Here is a 17,952-nt window from a genome sequence, read left to right on the forward strand (position 1 = left end):
ACTGCATGGACTATCATAGTATACTGTCCATTCCTAAGTTATGTTGCAGGTGTATACAATTAAAACTAGGGTTGTATCATGACAACTTTATATGGATAGCATAAATGAGATCTTAGAGTACTATGCTATTATCTTTGATATATTCAAACATTTGATGAATTATCTGAAACATGTGTAACATATTTTGACTGTATGTTACACCAACCAGAGCACTGTGTGTGTTTATTGGCGTAGTCATAGAGCCAACGAATGCATGAACCAGGAATCTCCCAATAATGCAGATAACATGACATAGATTATCCATTAAACAAACAAACCTTGTATTATTTATTGTTCAGAGAGATGTCTGAAAGTTTTTAATAGAATTCTCACCAATTCTATGTTATTTAGATTTAGATTAATCAGGTGTCCTTCAGTGTTATCCGAGGCTTCCTTGTCTTATGTGATTTCCTACAATTATTAAAAATCATTAAGTCATTTCGCTGGACCCCTGGGAGAAGGTCTTGGAACTGCCTTTCTACTTACCCCTGATTAGCCAGCTAAATGCTGTATCAATTCTCCATCTATTTTACAGATAGAATTGAACCCCTGCTGTAGTTTCTTTATGCAGATCATAGTCAGAGTAATGGGCTGTGGGATCAAAATTAGCGTGCAGATTAGGGATTGATTAGCTAATTATGATAATACGAAGGCTTGTATGGAAGTGCCAGGGTAATGTGATACAGCAGCAAAATAGTGTGTGTGCGTGTGAGTGTTAGTGTTTAGGAGTGCACAAATTATACAAACGTGTCTGTGTTTGTTTGTGTATTGAACCAATTAACAATAAAAAAGCAATCGACCATTGTTGTTGTTACCGTCAACAATTTTTTTGTATTCAACATTTGCTATTAAATGCAGCCGTGAACATGAACCCACACACCAAATCAACATTCGACACCGCTATCCCACACCACACTAAATATCCACAAAGAGCAACAAGTATGCTTTCATCTCATCCCAACAATTCCCCAATATTAAAGTGTGAAGTCAAGAAAATAAAGGACTTACTCATTGACCTCACAAAGATTCCATTAGGATCTATACATGCAAACTGTTAGGGTAAAAGTTGGGGGAAACTGACAATCACAGTTACAATCTGAGTGGTTTTTTTTTACCTCTTCAGGCATGCGTATCCTGGTAAACCTGCTGCTCGACACTCTGCCCATGCTGGGGAACGTCCTCCTCCTTTGTTTCTTCGTCTTCTTCATCTTTGGCATCATCGGAGTGCAGCTGTGGGCGGGACTGCTGAGGAACCGCTGTTACCCAGAGGAGAACTTCACACTGTGAGTCAGCGCCTGCTCTGTTTGTCAGTGTGTGAAATGGAAAGTGTGAAAGAGAAGCCAAGTGTGAGACATTGTGATGCCTGAGGCTTTGGGACCTGTTGCTCTGTCGGCTTCATATTTGATATGCCATTTTGTGTGTCAAATCTACAGTGGTTGTGATGATAAGTCCTTTGGATGAAATGTTTCTCCTGTCAGATTACAGTAGATGGTAGTACTCGTAATATCTGATACCATTTGGCATTGTAAAGTTAGTTTGGAAACAGTATATTTCTAATTGGGTTCCAAGCAATACCAACTTGTGATTAGGCTTCTGAAGCTGAATGTTAAGCTCTGTGAGTAGTTTTTAACTGGTTATGACTTAAATCAAAATTGTGGCCTCTTAGGGAACTATGAAAGAAAACCTAATATTGTATTTTTCTTTATTTGTTTTGTAGTTTGTCTTTTATATGTCTTTCTCTTGGTTTAATTGTTTATTTGTAGCTTGCATAATTTTAATTTTATTTCTGTGAATTCTCTGTTGATATTAGTCAAATGCTATTTTGCATAGGAAAATAATCAGTGATTAACGATTGAAGCTTCAGTGAGAAACATTTCCTTTTTTTGTCGTTTTTGGTGCCCCCTGTGGACGAAGTAGTACCTCCTTTCTCTTCAATATTTTTTTAATGCACGTTTGTATGTGGTGCTTTCTCTCTAATGTGAACCATGCCCCTCACTTTGAATCTTTGCTGTGATAAATGTAGAAAAAGTCTGTTTTAGCAGCATGCTGTTAATGCCATCCTCTGACATGTACTCCACAGCTCCAGTTTCAGGCCTTGAACATGACTTTGATATAGATGTTTGTTTTTAAATGTCAAATATGGACATTAGTATTAATTGAAGTCTGTTTTAAAAATGTGAAAGCTCCTCACAGGAGCTTTAAAACAACTATGACTAGCAGCCATGTGTGTTTGTGTGTTGCAAAAAAGGGACAGTTGTTTGTGTATTGGTTGTATGTAATATATGCTTTGGGACACTTTTGTATCTTTGTGTGACAGACAGTGTGTGTGTGTGTGTGTGGGTGTGTGTGTGTGTGTGTGTGTGTGTGTGTGTGTGTGTGTGCCTGTGTCTACATGGGGTTTTCACCCCTCATCTCATTACTTGCCCTTGCTCAATGTGACTCTCTAGAAGATTAATTATACCAACTATAATTTACAGACATTATCATAGTGTTGACTGTCTCTCGCTCTCTTTCTCTCACTCGCTCTTTCACTAACTCATGTATTAATATAATGGGTCTGATTGCAAACCAAAATCTGCACAGAGCAAATATCATTATCTGCGAGTCAATTCTGCCACTTAATGAAAAAAACAACCCTTTTTTTTTATTTCAACCCCTCCACCCTCTACCCAAAGGCTACCATCAGTATAAGTGACTTTGATGGAACATCTGTGTAGTTTCTGTGTAGAAACAAAAATGACTTCAAAAAAAAGGTCAGTGATCAAAACCCATAAGCTTGGATGGTAAAAATACTTATTAATACTTCATCTTATTTTATGTTATTAGTTTATGTGAATTGGGAACAGTGTACAATAAAAAGCATTAGTGTCAGAAGAGAAGAGATGCTTTGTGCCAGCTAACTACAAAAATCCTGTTGGACAAACGATGTTTGTTCTTCAAAGAAACACTTCTTTTGTCACTGCTCTTTGTGATTAGCTTCACTTGAACATATCCTCATCCCCTCATCATCACCTGAAGTAGAAGTCTACTCTGTATGTGGCAAATCACCCCTTGCTATGTGTGTATATATATATATGTTTTTTTATTAATATTATTTTATTTTTTGTTGCACACCTGTCAGTAGTCACACACCCATTCTTACTACACTGATGTGCAGCAGGGTATCCACAATCTTAGAAAAGGTCTATATGTAAGGATAGATATACTGCTCCTTCTCACCTTTACAGTTGGACGATGCCGTATCAATATCTATTCACCTTTTCAACTTTTCTCCTTGCTGTCTCTTTCTTTGGGGTGGCAATATTTTGGTTCAGCTGTGGGAATGTTATTGTTGCAGTAGTGTTGAGTGATATTACCAGGCCTAATGTTCTGTAGCTCAGTGGCTGTGGGCTGTTTATTTTTGGTGGAGGAGTCAGAAATTCAATTACTCTTCTGTCATGTCACTTCAAAATCAGAGGAAAGAAAAAAGCTGTTGTTGATATAGAAGACTCCCTGCATGACTCCCTGCAGAAGACTCCCTGCATGTGTGTCCTCAGAAGAAAAGGGGGCTGCACAGTTTCTTGCTTTTGTCAGATCTTGTACTGCTGTTGTGCAAAAGCAACATCTGACGATGGACAGATGTTGATATCCTCAACTTATTGGTAATGTGTTCCATCGTTTGGTGATTTCAAACAGTGTAAGGTAAAACATTCATAAGGTGCATATCACAACAGAAACTCTGTATAACTAAACTGCCAGTTTAAATCCTACAGTGAAGTTATCTGTGGCTGAGCTCTCTGAAATATCAAAGGAAGATAGAGACGATTAGTTAAGCTCAGAGAAAATCTAAACTTTCCGCCTAAAGGCTGATATGATTGTCTTCTTCTTTAAAGTGAAGGCTTTTATAAGATGGATTCTTCGCTATTTCCTATGCCTCTCTCGGAGCAGCCCTTTTCAAATAAGCTGAAAATTAATGTTCTTTCCTCCTGTTAACCTTTTAGAGAACAACCTCGGCAGTACAATATACTGATCAATGAGAGTGTAATGAATGAGTACTGGACTGTGGTCACCTTTCCAATTGAATTTCCAGGGCTTAATATTCGCATTCATTATTGTATGGTGACTACAACACCAGTGCACCAACTGTTCAACTTGAGAATAGTGCACTGATTGATCTTTTCTTTGTGTTTCAGCACAAGGCTGAATACCTGAATATTTCAAATCAATCACTTTGTCACAGGGGACATACAGCACCACTCGTCTCTCTGCGCCATAAGTGATTGATTTCAGTGGTTACAGGTTATTAATGGCCTTTTAAAGTCCCAGTTAATGAATAGTTCCAGCGATCTTGATGCAAGAAGGACAAAAACACTTAAGTGCAAAATACAATCAAACCTGTTTGATTAATTGCAATGTGATGTTTCTTTAAAACCGTTCAGCTTTACACAATACCACACAGCATGAGCTAACCTCAAAATGTTTTTTTTATTGGATAAATCTCCACATACATTCAGGAGATAATACCATACCATTAGACCATGGACATGTATGTGTTGTTTGGAATAGATATCAAATAATGGGATAAAATTGGTTAACTTTTTTAAATGTTCAAGAAGCCTTTGCTGATTTCTTTTTTTGTTGATGTCTTTGGTATCTGATGGATATATATGCTTAAAGTGTAGCTGACCATTTTCCTATAGAAATCTCTTGACAGGAAGATTTATTTCACAACCTATTGGAGCAATCACATTTTTTTTTGAGATTTTGTAGGTCTTATGCTCAAATCGGATGTTCGTGGCTATCTCTGCGAGCCACAATATAGAGGCGAGCTGGCTGCTGCAGACATGCAGGTCACGGCGGCTGTGTGAACAAGGAGGCAGACTGGTGGTATCGGTGCTCTCACTGTTTGCCTATGGTCACAGACATAGAGTGTGTTTTCTGCCAAGAAATGCCAAAATACAAATTCTCTCTGGAAGAAATCTCGGGATCAGTTGAGGAAACGGCCTTGTGTTGTCGTAAATGTTTGTTGAGCTTGGCAGCTATAGTGGGAGTGGCCTGCAGTGCTGTGCATTCTGTGAGTTGTTGTCGTTCATCTGCAAGAGCCAAAGAGACATAATAATCTCGGTCAAGACGAAATCAATTTAAAAAATTATTTTACATTTTTACAACATACTGGTGGTATCGGTGCTCTCACTGTTTGCCTATGGTCACAGACATAGAGTGTGTTTTCTGCCAAGAAATGCCAAAATACAATGTCAATACAGATTAATGTTTCAACGGGCGAAGTATCTCATTAAGAATTTATTAACTTCATAGAGCATTTGCTCATTCACTTGTGATACAGCTGGGCGTTCTTAAGAGTTTCTTAATAATAATTCAGCAGTCAGATATATATCACAATGGCTGTCTTCCTGTCCCCTGATAAAAAGCAAAATATAAATGGTCAGTCGTTGTTCAGGTCCAGAAGCTTAACAGGTGCTGCTTGTTCCTATATATCTCTATGATTAAGAGTACAGCTAATACCACTGTGAAAACCCAGAGCTCAGACAATAGCTGGGATTCAGCCTGTGGTAAGCCTGGGGAGACCAAATCTGCGGCCAAGCGTTTGATTAGGCCAGTTTGGCTGCACAGAGGAGTGGGCTCGACGGCGATTCAGTCTGCCAAGCCCAGGGAGAAAATAATGATCTGATGATAGGCTTTGTGGTAGGCCATCACCATGGTAACCAACCCACAGATGGAAAGGGGATGCGATCATGGGATGCCCTGACCCACCTGAGTTAATTTCGGTAATGTCATCCAACGTTAGTAAATTATGCAGACAAACAGATTTGTGTTTGTTTCTGACATAAAGCTGATGCAAACCACGTGTGATGGTTGTAAATCAGCAGAGTGTTTCCAGGAACATAATCGTAAGGTATCAAACACGAACCTTTGGCTGGTGCTTCTGCTGTCAGGAGTCCAACATCTCCTCAGGTGTGAAATGAATGCTGTCTGCCTGACACTGCCTGGTGGTGAACGTAATCACCTCAGTATACAGAGACGCAGAGCTGACATCCAATCAGATAATGAGCTCAGCTGTGAGAACTGCTGTCACTTGATGTTGGCTCCGTCCCGTGCAGAGGTGGAGGATTAGTGCTGGGTTGTGGGATGTGAAAAATAGTTGAACAACTGGGTAAACATTTGTGTTGTTAACTTGCCAGTCATCTGATTAGCAATGATCAACATGTTTTTACACCACAGTGCTTTTTTTATTCTTTTACTCACAGTTATTGATTTTTCCTATTCCTGTCTTTTAAATCTAATGTAATATAATTAGTGTATAACTTAGGTAATGAAAAACCCACTTTGATGTCATTTTAACATACTTGGCCTCTAAATGACAGTCTTCAATCTAACTTCTACAATATACAAACCCATCTGGATTATTATAAGACAGCCAAAGCAACTTTTTATAGCCATCAGACATTTTAGAAGTCCAGTGACTGGAAGAAAGAGCAATGAATTCTGCCTGATATGTTGGGGACAATGGATGGGTCAATAAACTCAAGACCTTATTTCCAAGAGACCCTGATAAGAGCGAAACTAAAATTCAATGTATATTGTTGTAACCATCATGTCGAGTGCTTTCTTTATATGATCCAATATGGTTTTGTGCATAAATAGAACATGTAAAATAGAAGAAAAAAATGAAACCATAAAATAGACCCTCCTTTTGTACTTATGGATCGCCAACAAAAAGCATTGACAAGTCTTAGATACTCTATATATTAATCAGTTTGACATTTGTATGATAACACATGAACTGCCGTACTTTATTTATGATATCATACTCGGACCATTCAACTTACACATTTCCCCCCCATGGCTAAATTTGGTTTGCAGCCAGGTGAAAACAACGTAAAAAAAACCCCAAAAACATTTGGAAACACAGGCACGTAGACAGTAGAAACAACAAACATTGTAAACAACATAAAATACATAAATACAAGCATTCATCATGTAATACCAAGAAACGGTTAAATGGTTAAAAATGTCAATAAAATCAGCATCAGAACCAGAATGAAAACCTGTTATCATTAGAGTTCAGAAGCTTGATGTCCTGAGTAAATAAATCCTTTTTTAACCTGTTGGACTTGGCTTTTGGTAATCTGTATCTTCTGCCTGAGGGCAAAAGCTTAAACTCATGTAACAGAGGGCACTAAGGACCCTGCAAGATGTCTCGAGACTTAGCTGCAGCGCTCTTTCTGAAGGTGACAGACAAATTAGGTCATTTAACCCCAAATGTAATATTGTGTTAGAAACTATTTTTGTCTCCTATTTGGATATTACCAAAGCAGGTGACAAAGCTGAATGTGAGGACAGACTCCGAATTGTTAAAAAGTGTTTACTGCACACACCAAACCAGTTTAGCTTAGATGTTGCTGTGCTTTTTTACAACCTGCTTCTGTGTTCTCACTGAATGTCAGCCTACTCAGGTTTTTATAATACTGAACTTGTTCTGGTCCTTGATTATATTTTGGATACATACTGTTGGATGAAAATATATTAACTGATGGTTAAATCGATTAACCAAAATCCCCTCCTCAAGAAAACCCAGCAAAATCAAGTTAAGGTTCATATTTGAGAACTTTTTTCTTTGAGTCAGGAACTGCTTCTGACTTAAGTTTGGTTAAGATAGCAAACTTTGTCTGAGCAGCACTGTTTTTTTCCACATATTTGCACTCTCTTGAATGAGGAGCAGAAAAACTAACGGAAAGTGATCCAGCCCCCCAAAAAAAACCTTTAATGAAGTGCTTAATTAATGAGACAAAGACTTCAGCACTGTTCAAACATTATGTACAATTAATTACAATAAAATAAGATGTCAGCACTGAGAGGAAGAGAGCAGCGTCATGGACAGGACAAAGAGACTGTGTTCTTCTTGAAGGTGCAAATTAAATCTGCATGGATTTTCATCTGCAAATGCTGTGTAAACGGATTGCCAAGCTGACAAACCCAAAGCAGGTCTTTAAAAAAGGTAATCAAGTTTGTTTTGCTCCATAAAAATATATGGATAGACAGCCAACCAATAAGGCTGCATAAGTTTTAAAGACAGCGAAACATCCATGTAGTGACAGTAACACCTAATGTCATAAAAGCTGTCATATATATATATATATATATATATATATATATATATATATATATATATATATATATATATATACCTGCTTTAGAAATATCTAGCCCAACATTTAACCAAAAGGCCTTGGTTCTACTGAGGTAATAGCTTCTTTTCAGAACGACACAATGCAGCGAGACAGAGTCAGTGAGCAGGCTAAAAGAGCAAGCTGAAAAAGGACTAAAAGTGGAGTGAGAGACAGGAAAAGTACTCAGAATGCTACTTCTGTCGAGCCTTCTCAAATACCAGGTCACATGTAATTGCTAACCAGTGGCTGCACTCATCTGTATCTTATCCTCCAGTCTGCCCTTTAAATAGCAACCTACCATCAGATTAAACTGAGATCACACACAGCTCTGCTGCTCACTGTCTTTAGTGTCTACCTTGCTCTTTCTGTAATGGCAAGGCAAACACCGCCGCTCCTGTGTGTGTGTGTGTGTGTGTGTGTGTGTGTGTGTGTGTGTGTGTGTGTCTTTCTCTCTCTCTTATCTTATCTGTGTCACTCTGTCTTTTTTCCTCACAAGATTTTCTTATTTGCTTTTCTTCTCTCTGTCTTGCTCTCCTTCGACAAGCCATTGCTTTTCAGTTTCCTCTGTTTTTTTTTCTTTTTCCAAACTCAATTGTTCCTTTTCAACGTTATTTCCTTCTCCCACATCTTTCTTTCTATTTTTCTTTCTTCACTAACTGACTTTCATTTGATCCCAGAGTGTCTTTTACTTGAACATGATTGTATGGAGATGTTTAACTTTTAACTCTGACTGAACATCATTTGTCATGCGCTGCTTTTTTCCTATCCCATCTCTCTGTAAAAGCTTTGTCACACAACTTATAACTATAAAGGACTTCAACTAACAAAGACCGACTGATCAAACACTACCTCATGCTTTCTGCTGCTTCACACGGATTAACCTGTTCTTGTAAAAACTGCACTTAAGGAAACTAAAGCTTACAGTGAGCAAACAGATAGCAGACCAATGATGCTGCATATCTGGCCTACTGAACAAGTATTTTTAAATACTGAAAGCCCGTCTTATCACACTTTGACTCATTTACTGACTTCTAATTCATTACTGACGCATTTAACTTCCTCTCTCTCCTTTTCTAATCATCCTTTTGTCCTCTCATACCCCAGACTTCCAACATTTTACTTTCAGTCTGGATGTCAGACCAGATAAATATCAGAAATAACCATGAAGGACAGGGGCGAGCTGGACAGGAGTCCAAGACAAATCTCCCCATAATAAAGTGTCTCATCTTTTAGTATGGCATTGTGTGGCATGGTGTCTTATTGTATCATAAAATTCTAATAAATATAGCTAGCATGACTTACGCTTTTTATTCCAAGTTTCATGTCATCGTGTTAGAAGTGTGAAGTGGGCTTTGTAAGGGCTGTACATGTAATGCCACGGTCTTCTCCTGTCACTCTTTCAGCACCACAGGTATCAATCTGCCTCGACCTTACTACATGGCTGATGAGGATGACGAGCGACCTTTCATCTGCTCCCTGCCGATTGACAACGGCATCATGTCGTGTACCGACGTCCCCGCCCGCCGTGAGGGGGGCAGGACGTGCTGTCTGGACAAAGATGACGTTTTGTACCGTCAGTCTCTGGGTCTGAGCCCTGAGCCTCTGGCCAATGGCAGCTTGAGTGTAGCAGGACTATGTGTTAACTGGAACCGGTACTACACCCGCTGTCATACTGGATTCAGCAACCCACATAAGGGAGCTATCAACTTTGACAACATCGCCTATGCCTGGATTGTCATCTTCCAGGTGGGGAATTCGCTAAACTTTTGACCATGTAGCCCTGTAAGAGGATCTTGAATGCTACTGAGATCATTACCAGTTACAGAAAAACAAAGGAGGCAGTTCAGAAAAAAATACAGGGGTAGACATAGTGTTGATTAGTTGTGAGTATATTCTTTTTATTACAAGAAAGGGACTTTGGTTTTGACCAGTTTAGCTTCCATGAGAGGGGACATGAACACCACTTACATGACCAAAGTGTTCAACACAAACGTTTTCAATCGAATGGGAGTTTAAAAGTTCTTTGTCAGAAGAACAGATAAGGCCTGCCTGTAGATATCCCAGGCATAAACATGCCTAACAGGCTGATGTAATTGCATTTTGTACCCTCCTGGCATATAGCGGGATTCTACTTGCTGGTAGAATGACTCACAATTATTTCTCAAACTTGAGGAAAATCAATCCCATTACAAAATTCAGTTTGTTCAAATTCTGTTTCATGTTAAATGATCTCATATTACTAACTAACATAGTGACAAGGGATATGTTAACGTTTTATGGATTCATTTATTTTGCATCGCAGCCTTTATTTTTTAATTAAATACAAAAAAATAACGCTTGCTATTTTTTGGGATATTGTTGAATGAGGATCTATATACTGATCCTCTTTGTGCTGAGGTAAGACTTTGACTGCCAATTGCGGCCTTTTTATTCTCTTCACCCACCTTTTGCTTCAAGTTTCAAAATATTCTTTCAAAAGAAGTTTCACTACCCACAAAGAAGACCTCCTGTTTTATTTGTTCACTTTCACGTCTCCTCCTTTGCTGCAGGTAATCACTCTGGAGGGCTGGGTGGAGATCATGTACTACGTGATGGATGCTCACTCCTTCTACAACTTCATCTACTTCATTCTCCTGATTATTGTAAGTCAAAATCATACACAGACAAAACATGCAGTGTTTAATATCGCTTCACATACTGTACACTTCTGTTACAATTGATCTTTTTTTAAGTTCTTGGAATCCCTCGATTCAAAAGGTGATCACGGTTAAATTAAATCACTACAACTGAATCCAACAGAGACTTAAATAAAGATAATATTCATATCTGATATACAACTCTTCAATTATCTATAAAACAATAAACTTACAGACGTGCACACACTTGTGATGGTGTTCTAGTTTCCTCAGGCAGCCAAGCTCACTAAAATCGTTCAAAAAATATTAATGAGTGCAGTAAAAATCACTTCCTTTTCTCTCATCTGCATAGACATGCAACAAATGCAAACACACACACACACACACACACACACAAACACACACACACACACACACACACACATACGCACACACGCACACACACACACACACACATACAGTGTCATGCTGAAAGCTGATCTAAAATCCCTGTAGAATCCCCATTTTTGCTCTGATGAAGCTCCTGTGTAAATGTGTGCAAAAATGGGTGTAAACCTTTTGAATGTGTGTCAAGCCATATTCCCCTCAGTAAATTTGTGTTTTTAGCCCCACTGTGTGTGTGTGTGTGTGTGTGTGTGTGTGCGTGCGTGTGTGCGTGCGTGCGTGCGTGTGTGTGTGTGTGTGCTCTCGCATTTTTGCATGCGGGTGTGTGTGTGTGTGTATTTTTGAACGCTTTATCATAATCCAGTTTGACTACCAGACCCAGTTACTTCCCTTGCCCCATGGGCTGTCTTGTGTTTTATTACACTTTTAATTGCCTGCCTTCAGATCCAGACAGTATGTTTTTCTCCACTCCCCTCTCCACACTTCCCTTCCCTTCTTTTTTTTTTTTTTTTTTTAAAACCCTTCATTTCTTCTTCCATATCATCTCTCTCACTTTAAATCTGTCAGTCTGTCAGTTATCAATCCTTGGCTTGGCTTTGCTATTTGGTCCTCCTCTCCTTCCATCATTAGTTCTAACCCTTTGTCTCTCCTTTTCGTTTCCAGTCTTCCCCTCTTTCCCTTTAACTCCACCACCTCCCTGCCTCCTTCATCTCTTCCCCCCATGATCATCTCATCTCCTCTTTTCAAGCCGAGTTCTATACTGAGCATCAGTCATGCATCTGACACTGCACATTATTCTCAGTTACACAGAAACCCACCTGAATGGTATATAAAGGAGGTTTTCTTTACCTGATTGTTGAGGGAATACGTTCCCTTTCAAGCTCATCTAACTTTACATGTGTAAGCTAACTGCTAATGATGATATGTAATGCAAATGACTTTTTCTCATTTTGAATCTTAAGCCCACACGAGATGAGAAAGTTGTGATAAGGAACACCTACACAGCCTTGAGACATTGTCTAAAAGAAAGAGAAAGTCTGTTTTTTTGATCTGGGTGTTCTAATCCTCTCTGTAACTTTACTGTCAAACCAAATTGACAGAAGCTTTAAAGCTGCCGTGATTACATTTAGGTTTGTGTTGATGGTAGAACAAAAAATCTCATTGTGCTTTCTTTTACCACTAATGTTGTCCTCCCTCCCTTAGAATCTTTGCCTTTAGAAGGTACCAAAAGGCTGATTTGAGGATTTAAAATATACCACACAGAAACAATCTTTACACTGATGGTCATCTTTGCTGAATTAGATTATAAAGATGATTGATTTTTGCATCAATAATCATTTCAGTATTTATATTCATCAGATAGAAAATCCTCACAGTAGCTTTGAAATGTGCAAAAAGTTTGTAAGTATTCAATTTAAATGGTGTTTTGCCCTTTTATTGGTGCTGCAGCGCTTCTGTCTGGGCTGTCATTAATCTACTGTGCACTAAGACAGATGACACCATTCTCTAGCCCTGACCTAACTAAGTTTTAAGCTGCCTTTAACTTCTAATTTTACCCAAGCAGAGAGCAAAAAGCTTACATCTGTGTTCTATCAGATTAGACTGAACTGCTGTATCTCACCACCACAATATTACAGCTCTTATCCCGACATACAGCTTCACTTTATATATTGAAATACAGTATATACTGTATATATAATGAAATGCTTGTTTCTTTTTATAGCTGACAACAAATTTACTTCATGCAAATTATCTTCAGCATCAGGTTAATAAAATCCCTTCAGTGCAAAGAGAACAGGTGAAGAGAGAGAAGCAGAGGAAGAGAGCAAATGACTACGAGTGTGTAGAGTAAGGATGATGAAATGGGAGGGAAAATAGAGGGAAGAAGTGGAAGGAAATCAGAGAGAGGGAAAGATGGTGAGCGAGTAGTATACGGAGAGTGTCGGGAAAAGGAAGGATGGGAACGAGTTGGAATGAGCGACGGATAGATCAAATATTCATATTATGGATGGACTGGAGTATAGGCATGAAATCAGGGAGCTGATTGGAGGGCTAGAAAGAGGAACTGACCACATGTTGGTCTCTCCCTTTGATCTTAAATGAAATATTATTAATTAGAGTGAGTCCCTCAGCGTGTCCTTCAGGCTTACATGATGCAAGCAGACACATCAGCAGGTTTAGCCGCATGCTTTACATGTAACTATTTTCTACATGTAGTTTGACAAATCACAATATCAGCAAAAGACTGGTGAATAAGATACTGACAAATAGAAAACAATGAAAACAAATAATTCTGCCGTTTAAGTATGAGCACGGAGATCATTGGTTACAAGGTGTAACCACGGTTCTCTGAGTAAAGAGACCATCTCTCCGGCTCCATACGTATCAATATGTAGTGGATAGATAGATCGCAGCAGTTGTGTGCATACAGTCAATGCACTGACTCTTGTCACAGGATATAAACATCACCACCAACATCCGTTTTCGAGGTAAATTTCCATGGATAATATCCTGCTGCGTTCTTGACTTGACAGACTTGCAGAAAAAGTACAAAGGGTCGAGCAGGTGAAACTTCGGGTTAAGTCCAGTGAAGAATTCGGCTGTATGCGTTCCTGAGTGTAAAAGCCCTTTTGGTTTGCAAACTACTTGCAGATCACCAACGAGTCTATTTTAAGTACACTTAGAGACAAGAAATGAACCAAAGACTCCCTCTGTTTTCAATCTTGTTTAGTTAAGCAACAAAGTAGAGATTCAGAGCATCTATGTCTTGGCATAACATGAACACAAAGTATAAAAAGAGACGACCAATTAATTGCTGCTTTTTAGTGTTAGCTGTGAAATAATAATGATGTGTCTAGAAAAAAAGATTGATTTCAAATTGAAATGAGAATACTCCCTTTAACATTTGGATTTATAAATATATCAAAAACTTCCATTGATGAAGGTGTCAAAGCTAATTATGCCCCAGAAAAAAAAAAGAAAAAACAAAAGAGATATTTTTTTAATTGCCTTAAAAAGTTTCATTAGGATTACACATAAAGACTGTCGTCCTGTGATGCTAAGGAAACAGTCTCACTCTACTTAATACACTCAGTTTTAAGCAACAATAGCATACCTGCCAACATTTAGGTTTCAAAATAGGAGGATGAGTGTTGTCAATGTCCTGACGCAGGAGTGTTTGGAGCGTCAAATGCTCTGCTCTATTCATTTATGTACCTATGTCTCTAATGTGAAAATTCACATTTGTGCCATCATTTACATGGTAGTCTGTTGACAGCATGTGCAGTATATCAACTTTCACCTGTCTGTCTCTTTCTCTCGACCACCATGATTTGGACTCCTTCTATCTGTCAGGGCTTTTTGAACACACGCTAACATCCTGTAACCATGATGTGCGGGTGCTAAATATTAAATAAATGAAATGTCACATTATTTTAATAATGCATACAAGAATATGCACATAAGAGCGGACAAGACCTTCATCCGGCTTCCATCTTACCTTTCTTTGTATGCATATAGTGAAGCCTTGCACTCACCCTTTTGTTTGTCTTTTTAAGCTGTTGTGGATTTGTATTGTAGTTCATGTGGTATCTACAGCCAAATGCATTCAACATATGTGTCTGTGTTCATGGATAATTTGTAAAAAAGGTCACACCTGAAAACAACGTGAGTGTTGACAGGTTGGCTGGATGGATGGAATAGAGGCCCTTTTTATCCTTAGGCACTGATAACAGTGCAATGTAAATCTGATGGTTCGACTCCTGCTGCTTCCAAAAGATTCAAAACAAAATCTGTCCTGAGGGCAATACCAACGAAGAAAGAAAAGAATGCATGGTCCCATGTAAATGTATTAAAGACTTGAGCATGTTGCTGACAAATGTAATGTTTTACAAGTCATTCAAAGCTTATAATCATAATATTAAGCATTAACCATTTTTTTCAATCTCAAATGCGATAGAGACTAGAAGTAGTTAAAAAACTTTTTTTTTTCCTTTAAATAAAGGAATTGTTCAGCCGAACCTGGCTACCTTTCTCAATTGGTCCTCACCCAGCTTAACCTTACCTCAATTTCCTTCTGCTTCTTTACCAATTATGGAAAGTAGGAGGGTACTTTAAACAGTTTACAACTAGCAACTGATAAATCATACTAAGTGTGATGTCATCGAGTAACGTAAGCATGATATATTAGCATTAATCTAAAAACAATTGGCGTGAGGAGGACAGTTTTAAAGAAGAGGGCTTGTGCATTGTGCTTCTTACCTCCACTGTAGACGTTTAGTTTAGTAGCTTAAGAGGCTAAGGCACCAAAAACTCCTATACCACCACTGCTCTGTTAATCTGCCCTCAATTTATCCATCATCTGGAACTAAACCTGATGTTTGGAATTAAATCAATTTAGCTGCTTGAATTTAAACACAAATATTTCCTTATGGCTCTCCTCTGAGTATACTAAAGCAGACGTGTAGAACATCATCTAAATGAGGAACAAATCTCCAGTTTGTAATGACAAATAAGATAAATGTGCTTCTCATTAAGCTTAAACGTCTTATAGCAGGATTTTCCTCCCTGCAGTTGTTGCATATCTGTCACTTTGACACACTGTTGTCAGCTTTGTTAGAAAATAGTTGAAGGCTGAATTGAGAAAAGAGAAACAAAGTTGTGTTTCAACCCTGCGCTAGTCACCGTTTCAACAGTCAACAGAGAGACTTTTAATTATGTTTGCTTTAATTCTGCACGACACCGAGCAGGGAGAGACGGAGGAGAACGAGCGATCGAGACAAAGACAGCAAGAGAGGGAGTGAGGGAGGTTGAGGTTGCATTTAGCTGCTTTGGCATTTCCCCTCGCATAACATTTATGCAGATTAAGTGTGCTAAATTGAATTGAATTGAGAGAGCGAGGTATAGGATGAAGAGAGAGCACAGGATGGGAGCTGGATGATGAGAGAGAGAGAGTGTGACAGATGGAGAAACAGATGATAAAAGGGAGATAAAGATGGAGAGAGTTTGAGAGATATTGTACGCTGATTAGCATCATGTTGAACAGTCCACACCAAACAACTCAGTGGAATTAAAGGATTTAAATGGAAAAATAGCTTGGTCCTGTGGAATTAGCATTTATCATCTCGAAATGCCAACCTCAACAACTTGTTTTGATACAGCGCTGCAGATATGAAGCCCCTAAGCCAGTCTTGTTTCCTCATTTATACCTGGTATTGACATGCTGTCAAAATGTTTCAAAGGATACAAATACCTAATTAATAACTTTGTCATTTTGCCACCTGTTGCTTTGATTGTTTATGAAGTAGAGGCAAAACTTTAAAAAAGAATTGTAAATGGTTTAAAATGATAAATAGATTTTCCTAGCATTTCTGACGACTCAAGCTTTCCACACTACATCCCCATTCACACCACATTCACACAATGGTGGCAGAGGCTGTAATGTAAATTGCCCATCTCACCACCAGTACCATACCATTCACACTCATTCACCTGCACTGTTGCAGCAGCAGGAGCAATTAGAAGTTTAATCTGTTGCCCAAGGACACTATGAACAAATAACAAAATATTACTCATTTTTATGAAAATTGAAGAGACAAAGCACAACGAGCTGTAAGGCTTTCTAAGTGGAGAACAACAAACACCACAATATTAATTTCATTTGTTAAGTGACCCTTTACGATGTTAAATCGTTGAAGGTGTTAGCTTAATGGAAGGTCACAGTTTAAACATACTAAACCAAGTGTTACAATACCAACTAAACATCTGTAACTTATTCAAAATCATTAATTTCAAAGGAATTTAACTTTTTTTTTTTTGACAGTCTGTATTATCCCTCAACCTTTCACACAAGCACTGTACTCCCTAAAAAGTCCTGACATTGTCTAGGTGGGGCACATGTCTGAACACATCTCTGAATCTCTTTGCCCCTTACTTTGAGCAGACATTTTCTGCTAACCCCTTAGTAAAAAGTATGGCTGGATGTTAAATCCAGCTGAACTTAGATTCCCATTTTGGCTTATAAAGATTCATCCATGCCCCACCAATTTTCTCCTCAACTTCTTCCAGCAACCTTCTTCTGCTCCCATTACCGAGTTTCAGGTCCACTCTACATGGCCACTCTACAATTTCTTTCCTCATTTGTGCCCATTTAAGATCTATAAGAAAGAAGAGTCTACAGGTTTTTAGCAGTGTGTCATGAGATTTGCGTTTTCTGACTTTTGTGCTGGTAACTGGTTTGATGTGGCTCTTAAACAGCAGAGTAAAAACTCTAAAAGTTGTTCTTAAAGTAGCTTTTACGCTCTACAGAGCTGTTCTCACTCTAGACTGGTACAGTAGTGAGCCTAAAACCAAGAAGTGAGTTAGCATTTTAGCGCCATGGGTTCCTAACTCTAAAAGTCAATGGGGATTTTGAATGGGTTTGTGGTTAGACACCTGAAATAAGGTCTGCGGTTAACACAAGATGAAGAGATGTTCATGTTGTTTTGTTAGATGACATAAACTACGTTAGCTAAGACCCACTTGTAAATTTTAAAGTTTTTACGCAAACTTTAAACAGCGGTTGCTAATGAGGAGCTAATTGAAACTACAGTGGTTGTCGCAGACATTAAACATCATCACGCCAGGAACTTTCTTACTTATCCTCCTTACAGCCTCTAGTCATGTTTTTTAGTGCTCTTGCAAATATTAGGTTAATAAACAACTTATTAAGCTACTGTTTTGCTAGC

At 38.5% G+C, this 17,952-nt stretch overlaps 1 protein-coding gene across 2 annotated transcripts in view; it reads left to right on the forward strand.

Annotated features, from left to right (window-relative positions):
- Positions 1 to 17,952, forward strand: part of LOC306820688 (voltage-dependent T-type calcium channel subunit alpha-1I-like) — a 125,535-nt gene that overhangs the window by 27,349 nt on the left and 80,234 nt on the right. For both annotated transcript variants that reach the window (XM_079338610.1, XM_079338611.1), the window contains exons 4-6: positions 1,163 to 1,322; positions 9,611 to 9,953; positions 10,757 to 10,849. In XM_079338610.1, coding sequence (XP_079194736.1) covers positions 1,163 to 1,322; positions 9,611 to 9,953; positions 10,757 to 10,849 — 596 coding nt within the window. The remainder of the gene's footprint in view (positions 1 to 1,162; positions 1,323 to 9,610; positions 9,954 to 10,756; positions 10,850 to 17,952) is intronic.

Source organism: Symphodus melops (genome assembly GCF_947650265.1).
Source record: "Symphodus melops genome assembly, chromosome: 2".
In the NCBI taxonomy this organism is placed as follows: Eukaryota; Metazoa; Chordata; class Actinopteri; order Labriformes; family Labridae; genus Symphodus; species Symphodus melops.